The 20,410-nt window shown below is 44.3% G+C and overlaps 2 protein-coding genes across 4 annotated transcripts in view; both read left to right on the forward strand.

Moving 5' to 3' along the window:
• kat6a (K(lysine) acetyltransferase 6A) overlaps positions 1 to 8,759 on the forward strand; it is a 34,100-nt gene extending 25,341 nt beyond the window's left edge. For 2 of the 3 annotated variants that reach the window (XM_069524239.1, XM_069524241.1), the window contains exons 12-17: positions 211 to 304; positions 433 to 664; positions 1,469 to 1,667; positions 1,764 to 2,459; positions 2,600 to 2,861; positions 3,115 to 8,759. In XM_069524239.1, the coding sequence (XP_069380340.1) occupies positions 211 to 304; positions 433 to 664; positions 1,469 to 1,667; positions 1,764 to 2,459; positions 2,600 to 2,861; positions 3,115 to 6,476 (4,845 nt within the window). In that variant the 3' untranslated portion in view covers positions 6,477 to 8,759. The remainder of the gene's footprint in view (positions 1 to 210; positions 305 to 432; positions 665 to 1,468; positions 1,668 to 1,763; positions 2,460 to 2,599; positions 2,862 to 3,114) is intronic. The other variant, XM_069524240.1, reaches the window with a different exon arrangement.
• A 2,269-nt stretch (positions 8,760 to 11,028) lies between these two features.
• Positions 11,029 to 17,919, forward strand: ap3m2 (adaptor related protein complex 3 subunit mu 2). The gene is made up of 9 exons (XM_020094047.2): positions 11,029 to 11,179; positions 12,689 to 12,973; positions 13,073 to 13,244; positions 13,602 to 13,739; positions 13,917 to 14,002; positions 14,395 to 14,528; positions 14,685 to 14,892; positions 15,103 to 15,247; positions 16,068 to 17,919. Exons 2-9 carry the CDS (start codon positions 12,701 to 12,703, stop codon positions 16,166 to 16,168), a joined length of 1,257 nt encoding a protein of 418 aa, XP_019949606.1. The 5' UTR covers positions 11,029 to 11,179; positions 12,689 to 12,700; the 3' UTR covers positions 16,169 to 17,919.
• Positions 17,920 to 20,410: the final 2,491 nt, after the last annotated feature.

The following is a 20,410-nucleotide window of genomic DNA, read 5'->3' on the forward strand; positions in this document are numbered from 1 at the left end:
CCTACTCACCTGCTGTGAGCTCCCCTGCCCCTCTGTGGAGTTTTCAGTCGCAGGTGCTCTAATTAACATGTTGCCACACTGCCAAAATACAGCAGTGAGTGAGCGGATGTGGTAACAGCTCTGCTGTACACCCACATAGCTCTGTTTTGTGGAGCCTTGATTTATTTAATCTAATGGTAGAATGTCTCTTTGTACTTTTCTCTTTTCCAGGAGAAGCACTGTCAACAGAAATACAATGTATCATGCATCATGATTCTTCCACAGTACCAGCGCAGGGGCTATGGACGCTTTCTCATCGACTTCAGTAAGGCTGTCAGCTCTAAACATAACACAGAAAACACTGATAAGACCAACAACTGAGAAAATGTCTTGTTAAAGAAACAAAAAGCAAAAATAGTGTTGTATAACATTTAATATGATGTGTTATAACAGGCTACTTATTGTCAAAGCGTGAGGGACAGCCTGGCTCTCCAGAGAAGCCTTTGTCGGACTTAGGTCGGCTGTCCTACATGGCCTACTGGCGCAGCGTGGTGCTGGAGTGTCTCCACGATGTCCGCGACCGGCAGATCGCCATACGACAGCTCAGCAAACTGACAGGGATCTGCCCGCAGGACATCACCACCACTCTGCACAGCCTCAACATGCTGGAGCAGCGAGAAGAGAGGTCAGAACACAGCAAACACTCCGAGATACACCTCAGTTCCATAAATGAGTCAAAGACACAGTGATTGACTGTGTTGTCTCATGTAGAAGGAACTTCCTCTCAGATTGCGCAGCGTTTTAATATTCTCAACGAACTGCACATTCATTATTGACCTTACACTCATAACACTGATGTGAGCAAAGACAAAGGTCAGCAGTAGCATCTGAAAGTGTGCAACATGTCACTTAATGGTGACAGAATGAAGCTCTGTTTTAAACAACACATACACTGACCAGACTTCTAATGTAATTGGTAGATTTTTGGTATGGAACAAAGACTTTGCCAAGTCCAAATATTTATTCCTGTGAAGGAGTGGGTTTGACGTTAAACGCGAGGCAGGACTTACGTAGAGCACAGCAACATACACGTTTTATTTTGTTTCAGTCTAGAAGCATCTTTAGCTGAAATACGTGCTTCTCTGCAAATAAGTGACGTGGTGATTTCAAGATGCCCATTAAGGAAGTCCTGTGTCTTCCTCAGGTTACGAGAAAAACTCTTACTGCACCAACACTTCAAGGATACCTGACTTGCATTATACCAACTAGCACCTCAGTTATGATTGTGCTATTCTGTGATGCCTTACATGGCAATTTATGAGCAGAACTGTGTCTACATACACATACACAACAACATTAACACACTGTTGTGGATGTTATCAAACACATACTGATGTACACCCTCATTCACTTGGTTTACTGCACTTGTATGTAGTGAAACATGCACACTTAGTTCTCATGCTTTTCTCTTTTTGTCCGTGTTTTTCAGACTCGTCCTGGTGCGAAGGGACAAGCTGGTGACGAATCACATGACTCGTCTCAAGGCTCGGCCGCGGCAGCTTGAGGTTGACCCCGAGTGTCTGCGCTGGACTCCCGTTATTGTAACCAACACCGTGGTCTCTGACGCTGATGGAGATGATGATGATGACGAGGAGGATGAAGAACCCAAGAAAGACAACCACAAGGAGGTAAGTGCAATTCATTTATTTGTTTTAAATCGAGATTACAGATTGATGCACTTGTTCTTATTAATATCTTATGTATTATTTTACTTTACCCATAAGCACATCAAACCAATTCACAAGGTCCCCCCAATGTCCTGGCACATGCGCCAACGGAAGAAAAGGGATGAAGAGGAGGAGGATGACGATGAAGAAGAAGAGGAAAGGAAGGACTTTTTGGGGTTTCCCCTTAGCCAAAGCTCTCCAACTTCCCCTCCCATCCGCTGTCCACCCCCTGTCCAAGAACCACCACGACCCCCTCCGCCAACAAATGGAGAACGCAGACCACGGGGACGCCCACCCAAAAACTGGCCTTGGGGCAAGGTGAAGGACAGCACAAGGGTTGGAAGGCCACCTAAGATTCGCCCTGTGGAGGATGATGACGATGAAGATGAGAGAACAGAGGGAGGAAAGGCCACTAGCTCTGCCACCGGCCCCCCCTCCCTTTTCTCCCTGGACAGACAAGAGTCCACAGCCTTTCACTCACTGGACATGGCCCGACACCCCTCCATAACCCCCACACGAAGAGGACGGCCCCCGCGGAAAAAGACAGGCCCAAAGCCCAGACTAAGTGAAGGGCCTGGTGAGGGGCTGCCACAGCTTCCTTTGGTTTCCAGGTTAAATGAATCGCCACCTGTCAGGAAGAGCTGCTTCAGTGAAAGCAGTGAAGAGGAGGACGACGACGATGAAGATGACGATGACAGGAGGGCATGCTCCCCACCCATCCTCACTAAGCCTGCTATGGGGCTCAAATGCAAGGTAAGAATCGATGTTAACATTATTGATACTGTTATAAAGTCTCAGAATTAAAATCTTAACTGAATCTCACTTCCAGTTAATGTACATCTATAGCAACGTTTGCAACTAAATTCAAAGGCATATTTATTTTTTCTACCCAGAAGCCCCTGAGGAAACGCCGCTTTCGCCAGCGCAGCCATCCTCACAGCAGCGTGGTGACAGAGACCATCTCTGAGACCACGGAGGTTCTGGACGAGCCTTTTGTAGACTCAGACTCAGAGAGGCCTATGCCCAGGTTAGAGGAGGAGACACCACTGGGCCACCCACTGCGCCGTTACCCCCCAGCTCGCTCTACATTGAGGTTGTCAGACCCAGCACCCAAAAGAGGCCGGCACTCCAACCTCTCAGATTCAGAGGAAGACGGTGAGCAGAGATGGTTTTGATGTCGGTCCTTCCAGGCTAGCCCCTCCCACTTCATGTCATAGATTGTTGTAAAAACTTGAATCGAATTCAAGGAACCTTGTAAACTCTAGAAGTGGGTAAAATCAGCTATTTAAAAAAATGGGAAGAATGAAAATGTGTTTTAGACCTACAATGAAAAGTAACACATAATATAATCTGAATAATCCAGAATCTGTATACAATAACAATTTGGTATCTTCTTATCTCTTCTCAGATCTGACACCTGTGCTGAAGCCTGTGGCTGCTCTGCCAGCAACTCCATCAAAGACTCTAGCAGCCAACTCTGAGGTCCCAGTGAAGAAGAAGAAAGGCTGGCCCAAAGGAAAAAGCCGCAAGCCACTGCACTGGAAGAAACGGGGACCTGGTAAACCACCTTGTGGAGGGCCCAGCCAGAGAGGAGCTGCAGATAACCAGGCCTTAAGCGGGGATCCCCCACCCCCTAAAATCAAGATGAAGCCTGGCCGAAAGCCCCGCAGCTGGTACCTGCAGCGAGCCCAGGAAGAGGCCGAGAGGCAGGAGCAGGAAAGACAAAGACTGTTGGAGCAGCAGCTTGACAAAGACCCTCAGCTGCTCCAGAAAGACGATCGTAACAGCAAGAGAGTCTGCTTAACCAGCACTGACAGAGACAACAAACACAAAGACTCAGACGAAGAGGACGACTATCTACCTAAGCCTGTTGAGCAGAAGGTGCCCAAGAGGCGAGGGAGACCTCCCAAGAACCGTGCCCTCTGCCAGCCGCCACAGCCTGCCCCTAAACCCCCTCCCACCTCAGAGCCAGAGGAGGAAGAGGAGGAGGACGAAGAGGAGGAGAATGAAAGAGCCTGGGAGGAGGACAAACCGAGCCGTCCACCGTCCCGTCCCCTGCTGTCCCCTTCATCCTCCTCTTCCACATCAGGGCCCAGGGCCCCACAGTCCCGGCCTCAGGACACAGATATGGGCGACAGGGAAGAAGATGATGATGATGATGAGAGGGAGGAAGAGGAGTGTGGCAGCATAGGCAGCGTTAGCATCAACAGACGAACAGCAGTCACACCAGGTTCAGGAAGCAGGCGCAGTGAAGACCACGATGCAGACGATGAAGGTGATGGACACTTGGAGGAAAAGAGCAACAGCAGCAACAACAGCAATAAGAAAAGAAAGAGTCAGGACTCGGAAGATGACGACGATGATGAAGACGAGGAGGAGGAGCCTGCCTCCAGGTCAAGCTCTCCTCCAGTCAAAGAAGAACCCCAAGGTGGAGAGGCTTTTTTAGACATGGAGAACAGCGTAGCCCGGGACTATGTCAGCAAGCAGGAGGAGGAAGAAGAAGAGGAGGAGGAGGAGGCTGAAGAGTGTCGGCCCTCCTCAGCTGACCCGCAGCAGGAGGAGCGGCGGCGCAGAGAGCAGGAGGAGTCTGCTGCGGCTGCTGCGGCAGTGGAGACAGTCACAGCTATGTCTGTTCCCTCTGAGCCCATGGAGCTCCAGCCTCTGCACCCGGACGACAAGGTGGTCACGCTTTTGATGGAACCCCAGCACACACACCCACACTCCCACCCTCACCAGCAGTCTGACTTCAAAGAGGAGCTGAGCCACCATCACCCACACCACCCCCACCACCACTCTAACGAGCTGGACCTGGAGACTATGCAGGCCGTCCAGTCCCTCACGCAGGGGGAAGCCCAGGACGAAGAGACTGAGCCCCAACCACACCACGGGGCTTACCAGGACTGTGAGGAGACTCTAGCTGCCTGCCGAACCCTGCAGAGTTACAGCCACACAGGGGAGACGGAGGAGGAGGCCCTGGCCTTAGTGGAAGAGTGTGGGGCCCCCCAGCACAGCAGTCCCCTCCCCAATCCCCCTGTACCACCCCTACCCAGTCAGTCTGTGCGCTCGGTGAACAGTCCGGGTTTGCCCTCAGGTATCATGGACACAACATCAGCTGGGCAGAGGGGAGGGACACCTATCCCTCCGGGAGCAGGGGGCAATGGTGGAGGTGCTGGAACAGGTTACACCCAAATTACACCGGAGCATCCTAGCTCTCTGTCTGCTCCATCCCAGCAGAACATGGAGACGTCGCCGATGATGGACGTGCCATCTGTATCGGACCACTCGCAGCAGGTGGTTGACAGCGGCTTCAGTGACTTGGGCAGCATAGAGAGCACCACAGAGAACTATGACAACCCCAGCAGCTATGACTCCACCATGGGTGGAGGGGGTAATGGAACAGGGAATGGGGGAAACGGAGGAGGAATGTCAGCTGCTGTTGTTGCAGGAGCTTCCACAGCTTCTTCGTCTTCAGCCTCCTCTTCTTCCAGCTCGGCAACACCATCCTCCTCCTCCCAGTCCAACAGCTGCTCCTTTGTGCCAGCCCCCACCCTCACATCACCCACAGGTACCGGAGGAGCCCAGCTAGCGATGGGCAGCTGTAGCCTCATTCAGCAAACAGGACCAGGGCCCAACAGTGGGCCAGGGGCCAGTAACGTAGGCAGCGGTGTGCCCCAACCCCCACCACCATCCAACACCCCCAGCTGTGGCATTAAGTCTCCTCAGAGCTGTGGTGTTATTGAAAGGCCTCCCAGCACCAACCAGCAGCAGCAGCAGCAGTCCCAAAAAAAGGTTCCTCAACAGCCTACACAGCAGCAAGCCCCCAACCCTCAGCCTCCACCCTCAGCACCGCCACCACCACCACAGCAACAGCAGCAGGCCTTGTCCCAGTGTAGCATGGGTAACGGCTTTGCCTCCACGCCCATGATCATGGAGATACCAGAGAGTGGAGGTGGAGGAGGAGGCCGCGCCCTCTATGAGCGCATGGGCCAGGATTTTGGCACAGGAGGCTACCCACAACCCTCTGCAACATTCAGCTTGGCCAAACTCCAGCAGCTCACCAACACCATCATGGACCCCCATGCTATGCCCTACTCTCACTCAGCCTCAGTCACCTCCTATGCCACAAGTGTTTCTCTGTCCAACCCGGGGCTGGCCCCTTCACCCCACACTCCTCTCCCTCAGGGCCAGCCAACTATGACGCCACCTCCCAACCTTAGCTCTGGCTCCATGAATCTAGGCTCCTTGCAGCTGCAGTGCAACATGCCCACCACCAACATTGGCCTGGGGCCCCCACCACACACTCAGAGGCTACAGGGCCAGATGGCTACAGTCAAAGGCCACATTTCCATACGGTCCAAAGCCACCCAGCAGCTTGCCCCAGCCCCACACCAGCAGCAGCTCTATGGCCGCAGCTCAGGGGCCGTGGCCATGCAGGGCACGCCACGCACCTTGGCCGTGCAGCGTGGCATGATGCCAAATCTCATGCCCACACCGGCACCGTACAATTCCATGAACATGACACCCCTGAACGCCATGTCTGCCGGCTACCGAATGCCCCAACCCATGATGAACAGTGGTTATCACGGCAATCCCCCTTACATGAACCAGCCAGCTCAGTACCCCATGCAGATGCAGATGGGCATGATGGGAGGGCAGGGTTACCCACAGCAGCCTATGCAGCCCAATCACCACGGCAACATGATGTACACCGGCCCCTCCCATCACAGCTATGCTGGTGTCCCAAAGCAGTCACCGTACATGAGTAGATGAGCAGCCAGGAACTGAAAAAGGAGACACTCGGCCAGAGCTGATTCTTGCTGTACTCTCAATGTACAATACTCCTGTTAACCCTCTCCGGTGCCTCGGGGGGGTACCAGGAAGAGCGGGTGAAAGAAACAGAGAGGGTCCTGTGGGGTTCCTGTTTTTCTATGTTGACATTTCGTCCCCTTTTATTTGGGCTCGTCTCCCCACCCCTTCCAGCTGGCTGTGTATGGGAGCAAGTCTGAAGGGTTTCTTGCTCGGGGTGTGTACATGGACCACGACAGTGCCATGCTGCTTCGTGTCAGGCCTACACAGTCGGCAAACGTGGCATCACACAGACGCAGGAGTCTCCACCTCCTCATCAAGTGCAGGAGGAGAGACGGGGAGTACAAGAACAACGAGGAAAGACAAATCAGGAATACCTTGCTTTGTCAGACTGCGAATCAAAACTGAATATATTCAAACATGCACACAATCTTTTAATTAAAATAGGAAGCCTTACCTTGAAAAAAGAAAGACAGTGAAACATAGTAGGCGGATTCTTGTCTTGTTTTGTTTTGTTAAACATGATGTTAAATCTTATTTTTGTTGTCGATGTTTTTGTTGATTGTTTTTTTAAAAACTTGTGTGCAGTCAGACCTCTTATATGCTTTGGTCTTTATATGTGCAGTGATAGACCCTCGTGCTCTCTCAGAAATACCCAGACATCTCTGCAGGCCACCCGGTCACACAGCTTTTCACCTGGTTCCAGAAAAGCATAGGAGCCAAAGCCTCCGGTGTGTGAGCTGTTTTTTAGAGTCTCTGTCTTCCTGGAATGAACAGTGTTGTTGTACCAAAACACAGCAAAGACACAAAGGAGACGAGCGCGTTACTGTCCATTTTATGTCCATAAATTAAACAAGTAGCATTATTTTCCAGTTTGCCGCCACTCGTTTAGATGTAAATATTCTGGTACTTCCCAATATCAGCACACACACACACACACACATACACACACACACACACACTGGCTAGCTGTCGCCAACTGGTGGCTGGCTCAGGAAGCATTCAGCTGTTCCACACTCCACTGACAGTCGGTGTACAACGTCAGCCTTTTTTTTTAGCAGTTTAGGAAATGCAGAACAAACGGTGGGATTCCCATTGAACTGCTTTAAAGGAAACTATAGCTGACTTCCCCTCCTTAAGTGTTAGTGACCCAAAGAGGTCGAGGAGTCTGCTTTTGAATGGTGTATTCTGTTGATACTGTAATTTTTTTTGTTCTTTTTTTGCAAAAATCTGCACTCCAATTGGCTAGAAACGTGGCAGTAAGACAGTATGCCTTTTATAAAAGGTGTGCTTAAATGCCTGATCTAGTGCATGGACTGGCCCTCGCATAGAGAGGCACACTCTACACATGAAAGCAGGGTCAGAGGTGAGTTAGTGTTCCGAGGTCCTGTCAGCTATGGAGGTGAAACGGTTGACCTTGTTGCTCCATGTACCAGTATTCAAAGTCAAAAGAGGAGTTTTCGTTTTCTTACAGACGTGACATTGCATACTTAAGTTGTGTGTATTGTTCTGTTCTGTACTTCCTTTTTGTTGTGTTTCTTTCTGAATTTTATCAGACTGGGCAGCTTTCTTTTATGACACAAGCTGACTCTTTTTGACTTTAGAAAACCTATTGTAGAGAAAATGTTTTTTCTATAATATAAAAGGAAATTCTGACATTGATATTGGTACTGTCATTTTTTTCACTTATGTTTCAGGAAAAAAAACAATACATATTTTTTAGCTCGCCTCTTGGGTAATAATTACTAAGAAATTCAAAATTTAAAAAAATTACCACTCACTTTTAGTGACTTTAAGATGCCTTTAACCTCTCCATTCCATCTCATCTCTAGAGTTTTTCTATCTTTGTGTAGTATATTAATGCTATTTTAAACAAAAGGACTACAAATATCTGAAGGTCACTTGGCATTCTTTTTTTTTTTACTACTTGTGTGTGTATAGGATGACTTCCTTACATTTAAGAGGCATGTAAAAATGAGCTCAGTATATTTCTGTCTGTTTATATCGCTTCCCTTTTTGTATCCTTTGTAATTGTACATGTTGCGTTGTATGCTAAGAGATGGCGCAAAATAAAGAGGCGTGACAGCTGGGCAAACAGTGAAGGTTGATTTGTGCCCAGCAGCCTCAACTCTCGACTCTGTCCCTGTATGTATTTCCATTTATTCGTTTTTTTTTTCTTTCTTAGCAAGTACTTTCAAAGAACTCTGTACATTTTAACATAAAATGAAAATAAATTATGTTGAGCCATCATGTTTCCCTTGAGCCTTTTATACTTGTTTCAAAATCTACTGCTTGATTATGGTCAGCACCCAGGTCTTATTCTGAATCAGTCGGACCGACTGAGAGAGGACCTCTTCTACAAGTTGAATATTTAGATTTTGGAATTGGATTTGAGTTAATCTTAAAGTAGAAGCCGGGAGTTTTATTTGAAAATTAGGTCAAAGTATTAAAAAGGGTCTGTAATTACTATTTAACAGATTCTTGTTCCAAGTTGAATGCTACTCTTCACATTTAGTTTGACATCATCCAATTGTGTGCTTTCTCTACCATTGACTCCTGAACTCAAATTTAATTTATTTTAATCAGTAGCTAATATATCTGTGGGAGACTATTCAAGATATTTAGTTTCACACACTCCCTCATGAAATGATCAGTTTACCCCACAGTGGGTCAGCACTGAAAATGCATTTCAGCCTTCACTGCAGTTATTTATGAGATTGCTATGACTACTTTTGGCCACTGGAGGTCCCTGTAGGACTAGAGCTTATGTCATAATAAAGCCTCGATGTGAGCATAATATTGGCATCTCCTCACCCTCTAAACACAGAGGAGTTACGTTTGTCATGATGTACACACAATGTCTGATCAGGTCACTGCGGTCAGCACAGTTAATACACACCTCTTAACTAAACCAACATGCTGGTTTATGAAGGTGCCATGTGTGTCACAATCACCAGTGAGAGGCTGACGATGACATCACTTTAGATCATGAATACTTATCATTCACTCAGTCCTGCTGAATAATTTCACATATGTTCTACGTTAAATCTCATTCTATCATGATGTATCATGGTAACTTCTTTCTGACGGACAGATTGATTTGCATTTCCTTTGTAAGAAGTGGTTTCCCACAATACACCAGAGGAGGCAGACTGAATCAGCATCTTCATCATGCTAGAACTACACATAATGTTGCCTAATAAAACAAATAATCACTTGTAACATCTTTACTACTGGTTCTACTCATCTACTACTGGTCTATCAGAAATAGAATAGATGGAGATAAAAAGGGGGACGTCCTGAGTGCATTAAAGAAAAGACATTGTTCTTTCACTTCAGCAATATGCAGCAGATTTGTTGGTTGTGGTGTATGTGTAACAGGGAGCGTGAAAGGGACATATGTGTTAATGCATCTTACATCTGTCCACTGTGTCTTTATTTGTTGTCCATGAATTAATCTGATCATTATGCAACACTTTCTTAATTGATTAACAAGAAAAATCAATCAACCAGTCAATCAATACAATCACAATGTGCTAGCACAAAGGGCTTTACATAATAAAAACAACCCACCCCAAAAAAACTCATATGAAAAAATTAATAAAATGAGGAAACTGCTAAACTACTAAAATCTCATTAATTTGCAATAATGCAAGATAGAAAATTAAAATATATATATAACAGCAATATGAAAGTTCACAGTGGAAAAATTCGAAAATAATAGAAATAATAAAACATTTTATTTTATCATTCATAAATAGCAGACTATGGAAGTAACATAACATTTTAATCCATACTTTCTTTGGTCATATTTACATCTGACGTGTGTGTGTGTGTGTGTGTGTGAGTGTGTGTGTGTGTGTGTGTGTGTGTGTGTGTGTGTGTGTGTGTGAGAGAGAGTGTGTGTGTGTGTGTGTGAGTGTGTGTGTGTGTGTGTGTGTGTGTGTGTGTGTGAGAGAGAGAGTGTGTGTGTGTGTGTGTGAGTGTGTGTGAGTGTGTGTGTGTGTGAGTGTGTGTGTGTGTGTGTGTGTGTGTGTGTGTGTGTGAGAGAGAGTGTGTGTGTGTGTGTGTGTGAGTGTGTGTGTGTGTGTGTGTGTGTGTGTGTGTGTGTGTGTGTGTGTGTGTGTGTGTGAGAGAGAGTGTGTGTGTGTGTGTGTGTGTGAGTGTGTGTGTGTGTGTGTGTGTGAGAGAGAGTGTGTGTGTGAGTGTGAGTGTGTATGTGTGTGTGAGTATGTGTGTGTGTGTGTGTGTATGTGTGTGAGTGTGTGTGTGTGTGTGTGTGTGTGTGTGTGTGTGTGTGTGTGTGTGTGTGTGAGTGTGTGTGTTTGAATGGACAGAAACTCCACAAGATGAAATCTGATACTGAAACAAAATGTCAGACCAGCTCCATCTCACAGCCAATCAGCGGCCAGTGTTGCTGCTGTTTACCGCGGCTCTCCCTCCGCGGTCCAATCACAGCGCAGCCATGGGCTGAGCAGCTTCCGTATTTTTGACCTATGACTCCATTGAGTAGGCGGGACTGTGTAGCCTCGGCCTGTGATTGGTTGGCTCTGGTCCTCGGCTCCTCTCATCAGGATCTGCCTCAGCAAACCGGAAGTAGCGGCTCAGTGGCTCATCGGGAAAAAAACGGTGAAAGGCGAGAAGTGAACGTAGAGAAACATTCCTCGGTGAGTGTGAGCAATGTCTGAATGACTGTCGCAGCTAATGTCAAAGGTTCAGCGGGTCTCAGGCTGGTTATCTGTGTGTCGATGCCGGAGCGGGTGACGGGCTGTTCCTCAGTCATGAGACCGAGGAGGAGGAGGAGGAGGAGGGATTGATGTAGCATCCTATGTGCAGATGAAGGCCTTCACCCTCCGAGCGACACAGATCGAGTTCTCCTGTTCAAACACTTTTCACCATCATGTTGTGTTTGCTTCAGAATGTGTGTCCGGGTTTGTGTGATCCCCACTCTGCTCTGAACTCGATATCTCTGCCGCATGTTTAATGAATATTCCGGTGTCACATTTCCTCAGCCGCCTTAAGTTTGACTGGAGAGGACAGAGACATGTTGTGTAAAGACAGCGAGGTTAGAAACAGCTTTACACCAAACTCCTGTTACAAAGTTCCACATGTAGTGTTGACGTTTATACATAGATCCAGTAGCTTTACTGCGAGGCGTGTGTGACTCACTCATTGATATGTGAGACACGGTTGGACAGATACATGATGTGGAAATCTAAATTATTTACTTTTTAATTCCTATGGCTTCACCTGTGTAATATTTGCTTTACACTAGAGTGTAGTAACGTTGTGTTGCCGTGATAAACCAACGCAAACCTAATATGTGCTGCTAAATGAAGTATTAGTATTAGTTTTAAAGTCCAGTGTCCGACTTCAGTCATTCATTCTGAGACTCAGTGAAAAGACTACTGACTACACACAAGTGCAAAACAAATAAATAAGGGTGAGCAAATACATTTACTGAAATAACTGCATTATTAAGCCATAAGCACACTAACAGCACAGCAGTTAATTATCAGGTGTAAATGATATTAGTGCCACATAGCTGTTTCATAATCACGCGCTCAGTATTTTCTATTGTGGGGACTAAATATTTGACCCCGATTGATTTATTGGTTGGCCGACAAAAATCAGCAGCTATGAGCCTCACACATCAGTATCTGCTTTTATGTTTGCTCATATAAACTTTAATTTACAGAATATACAATGCAGAAAACATTTGTTTTTATGTTTACATTTAACATAGAAATGTGTTTATTTCCTAAAATACTAATTGTATATATTTGTTTGAATTTATATTTTTATTTTGTTTACAGATATTCATAATAAAGGTTTTGTCTAAAATGTAAAATATCAAGATCGAACGAGAGTTCTTTGACATATGGGTTTCCTAACCAAGGTAAACAAACCAACAAACCAACAAACCAAATCTGAGGAATCATTGCAATATATAATGGCCTCTATTTCATCGTCTGGAGTTTTTTTATCCTGAATCGGTATCAGCCCCCCAAAATTCCCATTATGTAATAGTATGCATCACTTCTCTTGATTTAAAATGTGTATGATCCAGTGACCCCCACCTGAATTCCACATGTCTTACAGTTCATTTAAATGCATCCTATAATGCTTTGGTTTATATTATGTGCTGGCTTATGTTCACATTGTTTACCTTCCAGCCTCCAGCCAAAATGATCCACAGCCTGTTCCTCATAAACGCCTCAGGGGACATTTTCCTGGAGAAGCACTGGAAGAGCGTGGTCAGCCGCTCCGTTTGCGACTACTTCTTTGAGGCACAGGAGCGCGCCACAGAGCCAGAGAACGTGCCTCCAGTGATCTCTACGCCGCACCACTACCTTATCAGTGTGCTCAGGCATCGTATCTACTTCGTGGCGGTCATCCAGAGCGAAGTGCCGCCGCTCTTCGTCATCGAGTTTCTGCACAGAGTTGTCGACACGTTCCAGGTTCTTGCTCAATCATTTGTTTAGTCAATTTTTTGTTGATTTTATTGACTGAGATCTGACTTTAAAGCTCCACATTCTGCCTGTTGTCTGTGATCTCAGGACTATTTTGGAGTGTGTACAGAGGCTGCCATTAAGGACAATGTGGTAGTGGTGTATGAACTACTGGAGGAGATGCTGGATAATGGCTTCCCACTGGCCACAGAGTCTAACATCCTCAAAGAGCTCATTAAGCCCCCCACCATCCTCCGCACTATGGTCAACACCATCACAGGTACAGTCTACTTACATGAACAAATTCAAAATGAAACTGACACGCTCCCCATTAGAGGACAACAATGTGTTCTTAATATTATGTCAAGTCAAAATACAGATGTGAGATACAGTATGTCATAATTTGTCAGCATGGTTCTGTTCAGGTCCTTTGTTTTGAAAACCTCAGAGGATCCATTAACACTGAAAAGTAATTACATCTGTTATTATTGAGTCGTGATGTTAAAGTGCACATCTCTAAATTAAAACATTCCAGAAATTCAGCCATCATCTATAGTCACATCCTGAAACATAGCAACATGAGATCTCTGTATACTGCGACTGTATGTATTATTTCACATCAATGTGTGTTTTGCAGGCAGCACCAATGTGGGTGAACAGCTCCCTACAGGCCAGCTGTCCGTGGTGCCATGGCGACGCACTGGGGTCAAATACACAAACAACGAAGCTTATTTCGATGTGGTGGAGGAGATTGATGCAATCATTGATAAATCAGGCATGGCGCTAATTACTACTACTACTACTAATTCCAAAGACACACACAGATTACACTGATGTACATGGTACATCTGCATGAAACATTTACTTCAAAAATCCCAATGTCATATAATAATAATAATACTGGTCAAATAGTTGTTTGTAGAGGAATGTGTACTCATTGTTTTCTCCTCAGGCTCCACAATAACAGCAGAAATCCAGGGAGTTATTGATGCCTGTGTAAAACTGACGGGGATGCCGGACCTCACCCTGTCATTTATGGTGAGTTTACAAACCTTTTCTTTTACTCTTACAGATTTTCAACAAGTTATCTCTCAGTGCATCTACACTATCTAACTAATGTAGACCATTAGAAAGTAGTATATACCCAGCTCTCACTTTTGCACTCTGCCTCAGCTTAATCTTGCATTTGTGAATTATTAGAGAAAGTGCTTCGGTTCAAAATTATGTAAAAGGGAAATATAAAAACATATTTAAGATTCTGCTCATATTCAATCAAGTTGTTGTAGCCCTGTTTTTGCTTTAACCAAAATGCTTTAAAAAGAGTTGACTGGGCTCAAAAAATGAAAACAGAACGTTTTAAACAGCAGGAAATACTAGAAAATGTATTTAGGTCTAACTGCCACCCAAACGTTTGTTTTTCCTTCTCCCAGAATCCTCGGCTGCTGGATGATGTCAGCTTCCACCCGTGTGTTCGGTTCAAGCGGTGGGAGGCTGAGCGGATCCTCTCCTTTATCCCCCCAGATGGAAACTTCCGGTTGCTCTCATATCATGTCAGCTCTCAGAAGTCAGTGTTTTATTCAGTTTTTCTGTTATATCACATTATGGAAAAGACACATAAAACCCTTATATTGAATTCATTAAATAATCCATGTATTAATTGTCTAGATGTTGTAAGCTGTCTACTTACATTAAAGTATTTGTTGTCTTGCTTCTTCCTCAGTCTGGTGGCAATTCCAGTGTACGTCAAGCACAACATCACCTTCCGCGAGGGAAGCTCTCAGGGACGTTTTGATTTGACCCTGGGCCCCAAACAGACCATGGGCAAGGCTGTGGAATCGGTCCTCGTCAGCAGCCAGCTGCCCCGTGGGGTCCTCAACGCCAACCTCAACCCCTCCCAGGGAACATATACCTTCGACCCAGTCACAAAGGTACTTCGAAAACGTGTCCATGAGTAATCATACACCTAAAACAAGGAGAGAGTATATGAACATAGGAATGAAAATGTTGCTCGATTTATTACATTGAAGCTACAGGTGTCAAAAAGTCATTGTATGCTTTCATTCTGTGATGTCATAGTGTAAGAAGGAATGACCTGTGGTTTTAATCTCATACATATCATACCTTTTGGTTGTGTCTAGTTGTTGACATGGGATGTTGGAAAGATCAACCCGCAGAAGCTTCCCAGTCTGAAAGGTACCATGAGTCTGCAGGCTGGAGCCTCCAAGCCTGACGAGAACCCCACCATCAACATCCAGCTCAAGATCCAGCAGATGGCCATCTCAGGTACACACACACACACACACACACACACACACACACACACACACACACACACACTTTCAACAACTACACCTCTAATAAGAGTCATTATTGTGTCTCTATGAAATCATCTTTTCCATAGTTGAAATTCTCCAATAAAAATTGTTTTTACATTCCTGCTTAATTCTTACACATTTATTATTCATGAATTTTATTAAATATTTTCATGTTTATCGTTACACGTGTTTTTGTAAAATTGATTCCCAGTAGCATTTAAAGTAGTTCACCCTCAACCCCCACACTGAAGAGATTTTCATATCCTGCTCAGCTGACAACCACCTGACCCGTCTCAGCCTGTGAGCACAGTCACCACTAGATGGTGCCGAAGGCAATAAAAACTCCTCTGCTCTGACATGTGACGTTGGAGTTTTTTATAAGCAGATTTAAAAATATTCTCTGGTATACTTGTTTCTAAAGGTATAAATTTGGATACATAAAATGAATCATTTCAGTTTGTTGTTAACTGAATGTGTTTACTTGCTCTGATCAGCCATAATATTAAAACAGGTAACCTCATTTAATGCTGCATAAAATTAACTATTTAATAACTTGTTCTGAAAGAATTCCCACAATCCTCAAAGACCCCATCTCGATGGAGCAGCATTACATTTTGAGCTTTTAATCTCTTTCTCTGCAGAAGTTGTAGCTGAAACAAATCTCTCTGGAGGGTTTATAATTTCATCAGCATCTCCACTTTGAGCCACACAATATTCACACATTTATGCCAGACACTTATGATGGTGCACTGAAGTATTGATGAATTAATAATTGTGCCATTCAACAGGGCTGAAGGTTAATCGGCTGGACATGTACGGTGAGAAGTACAAACCTTTCAAAGGCATCAAGTACATGACGAAGGCTGGCAAGTTCCAGGTCCGGACATGAAGACTCCTGCTCAGTGATTACTGGACCGAACCACAATCAAACAGAGGGGTGACATGTTGGGGGAAGAGGAGTTGGTACATACCCTGTGTATATATTTCAGGATTTACCTACACAAACTGGAGGGTCCTTGTAGTGGATGACAATGGGCCATTTCACATAGAATTGAAAGCTGAATTTAAAGCATCAAAGTCCAGAAAACAGGTTGAACAAAAACCAAAACATTTCTATCTGAACTGAACCAGGTCAAACCCAGCTGATCCCAATGTGCTGTATGTTACTCCTGAACAAGATTGTCCCTATTAATTTAATTCTGAGCTTAAATCAAACCCAAGCAGTTCCAAGTTTCAATTCAGGCGCCAAGTTAGAAACACATTTCAAGCTCTGAGTAACAATCTGATGCTGTCCTGTTTCAGCTCCGAAGGTGATCCGTCCTCCACTCGTCCAATATTTCATTATCCGTCATGTTTGTCTGGATCAATGAGTGCAGGTAATTACTATTTACACACCAGACAAGAGTTATTAGATTTTGGACCCATAGTAAATCAAAACAGCTCCCCATTCATAAATTGTGTTAGCATGAGTTACAAAGTATGATTACATTTTTTTCCCAAAGGTCAAAAGACCTCTGCAAGATGAAACAATATCTTTGTCTTACAGCACAGTAATACACCAAACTAAGTCAGGAAACTAGTGTCTGCCGATTGGCTGGTAATCTTCTAAAGACTTATATATTTTGTTCCAAATCAAATTTAGAATTTCTGTTTTTTTCTCCCAAATTTCACAGAATAGAGCTACTACGACCTTCTGTGTTCAAAAACGTCCCATTGTGAACTGCTTGTGAAACCTACTAACACATTTCTTACCCTCCTGTGTGATTACTTCCCCATCGTTTTCTCTGTTCTATCGGTTTTCTTTTTGCCCTGTTCCTGCGCTCTTTTCCATGTTGCAATGATTTGATGATTTTATGTCTGTAGCACTGGAGCCAGCTCACTAACGTATGACAATGTGACACATCTGCTGGTACTAACATTTCATTTTAATGCGAGTGACACGACTGTAGAGCGACTGAAGCTGTGTATCAACACGACAGTTTCTGGGAGATTTTCAGGCACATGTTCACCTGTTTTATTCTAATAAAATTGTTATTTATTAAAGTAAACAAAAGATTTGCAAAATTAATATTATTGTGTTTACAGTGTTTCCGATCCCTGCAGTCCATCATCAGCTTTAACTCCAAGAAACTTGTTATTTTAAATGTGTTATGGCGAAACAGCAGTTTTAGTTTTCAACATAACAAAGATTCTTCACCCTCTCAGTTTGGTGCTTCGCACTATGATTATACAAAATGTTTTTCCCAGTGCATAAAAACTGTATAATGTGCATCATAATACCTATTTGTAGAGATCTTGTAAACACAAATTATGAATTTCACCATGGCAACTGGAGTAAATCAGATGAACCGCTCTAAGAGTCATGGTAATAAATATGCGTGCCGCTGGCTCTCTGCTGAAATCAGCTCATACTCATTGTGTTCAAGCCTCACAGGTCACAGAGGTTGAAGGTTACAAACAGAATGTGATGTGAGCAACTCTACTCAAACAGAAATATTTGAAACTGTATAATATAGAACAATGACAGGTCACTCAGAGGAGATGTTGATGGTTTGTATTTTGTGTGTTTGCTTAACAGCCTCCAGGGGAGTGTTATACTTGTGTAAAAATAAAGATTTGATGTGTTGTACTGCTTGATAACTCTAATTCCAAATTGTTTTATTATACTGTGAAGATAATCACAAGTCTACTTCTCTTCATTTCAGTTCTCAGTGGTTCAACAGACTGTGGAGCTACTCTTGATGAACATTCATAAAAGCATTTGAATGTGTTATTATACATGTATAATGTTATTTTTAGGAACAAATTAATACTTTCCTGTTCATGTGAAAGAAGCACATATAGATGCAAAGTCAGATTTAAACCACAGCCGGAATAACTCTACGGACTAGGCCCCGGATAATTTAGATTTTATACATCATTACAATCGCAGAGTGAAATCATAATTATAGTAACAGTGAAACCACAGAAGATCTTTCTTTTTTAGTCCGACTCTTTCAACTTCATTTAAAGTGAAGTGCAGTCGGTGCAGTTCTCAACCACCACAACGTCCAGAGCTGCTAATACGCCGTCATTTGGTGTAATTGCTGATGTCTGACTGAATCTTTTTCAGCCAGTTGAATCTAAATTGAATTATCACTGGTGCTCTGTTGTTTTTCAGGGTAGGACCTGAGCCATGTCTCATGACCTCACAAGTTAAAACTTAAACTGATCACCAGTTTAACCCCTACATCCTCTGGCTGTGTGACGTCACCCCTCCCCCTGGCTCCAGCTGGCAGGAGTCCACTCCACAATTTACTGATGACTTTAACCCTTTCACAAGCTCTCTCTCTGTCTCTGTCTCTCTCTCTCTCTGTCTCTCTCTCCATCTCTCTCTCTCTCTCTCTCCATCTCTGCAGACCAGACAGAGCAGCTCGAAGTCTGACTTATGTCATCAGGCCAAAACTTTTCCCTCCCTCTCCCCTTTTGTGCACGAGTATTTTTTTTATTGGAGATTTTTTTTATGATATATCTAAAACTCAAGTAAAACCCTTTCATCATTATCATAGTGGAAGGACTTTTTTTTTTTTAACTTTTTTTTTCTGTCATTTAAAGTGAGGCTGAAGTGAGGGGGGATATCGAGACTTTTAAAGAGCCATGCATACCGGCTGGTAAGTTGTTCATTTTCATTGTAGGTATTATGGATGTGTTGTGCACGTGTGGATGAGTCAAATCCCTCCTTTATGCTCCTCTGCAGAAATGTGTGCAACTAGACTTTCTGTGGTGCATTTTTTTATCACATGCAAATGAAGGCTTAGGCCTGAGACCTTCATCATAAATGAAAGTTAAACAGAATACCGGGACTTTCAGACAATTCTGACTTTTCTCCTGCAGCGTGGATGTAAATCAGAATCACCCCCAGTCACAGTGTTGTTTCTGTCACCCACAGTAATTAGCGACTCACAGCCCTGTAATGAGTTTGTGTCACACACTGTTGATAAGCAGCGTTTATCTCGGTGTAAATCTGAGGGTGTGTGTTCGCTGCTAACTGATCTGATGGGGACCGGACGTCCCGCTGTGATGTTAGCAGCTCCCTGTCGGTGACCACGTGGACACTCAGCGGGCTCACAGTAACAACCGTAACCGCAGTTACCATAGCAACGACGATAGCGCTGAGCCCCATTTTAACTTTCACGATGCTGATCGCGCGCATGTGACGCCACGCGAACTTTTGGTTATAGCACGTGCTTGATGAGGAGGTGTCACGGGGTGCTTCTGCTAACACCCGATGAACACGCATTTAAACACAGCAGCTAAAACCATCACACCCGAATAAAGTTCTCATGTTCATCTATGGATGGAACCCCAGAGTTTTTACCTTTACCTGTAACTTTAGCAGAAGTCTGTGCTACATGTCACAGATGCTAACTGCACATTTTCACCCAATGCTTTAATCCCACTGAGCTACATCATGATCATCCATTTGTAAGTTGATGGTTTTCTTCTTGACTAATTAAAAAGCCTAAATTATACTTCCATGTACAAAATGAATTAGTGCTGTGGCAGCAGTGAGGTTTGGCTAATGCTAAATGTGCAAACTATCTAAATGTTGAGATGTTTCACTTTAGGCTTCACTTAAAGTTGCAGTTTTGGCGTTTGTTGAAATGCTTCGCTAAATACATTCACTAAATCACTTCTTTCCTGCAGCAGTCTGCAGCTTACAGCTTTTGTAACTGTGCTAGACCCAATGCAACGAGTTTTTCTTTGCCGCACATTGCTAAAATAGATCTTTTGAGGTGAACTTGGTGTCACAACAGCGTGCATCTAACTATACGTGTAGAAGTAAGTGCTGCAATAACTGAAAGAGGCATCACAATGATTTGTTGTTGTTCACACTGCTGCTCCCTGAAAGTGAAACCAAGACAAAAAGTCAGCAACACACTCTAGTCAAAATGAAAGCTTGTAAATGTATGGCTGAGATTTTCAAGCTGTGAAAATCCCAACTTCAGAATCAGAAGTACTTTATTAATCCCCGTAGGGAAATTCAAATGTTACAGAGCCCCTGAGAAAGAGGTGAAAGAGCAAAAGCAGGTATAAACATAGCAATATAAAAATCAAGTAAGGATAAAAGAAATGTATATCTTTTATTTGT

The sequence above is a fragment of the Paralichthys olivaceus genome, chromosome 4 (assembly GCF_024713975.1).
Source record: "Paralichthys olivaceus isolate ysfri-2021 chromosome 4, ASM2471397v2, whole genome shotgun sequence".
Lineage (NCBI taxonomy): Eukaryota > Metazoa > Chordata > Actinopteri > Pleuronectiformes > Paralichthyidae > Paralichthys > Paralichthys olivaceus.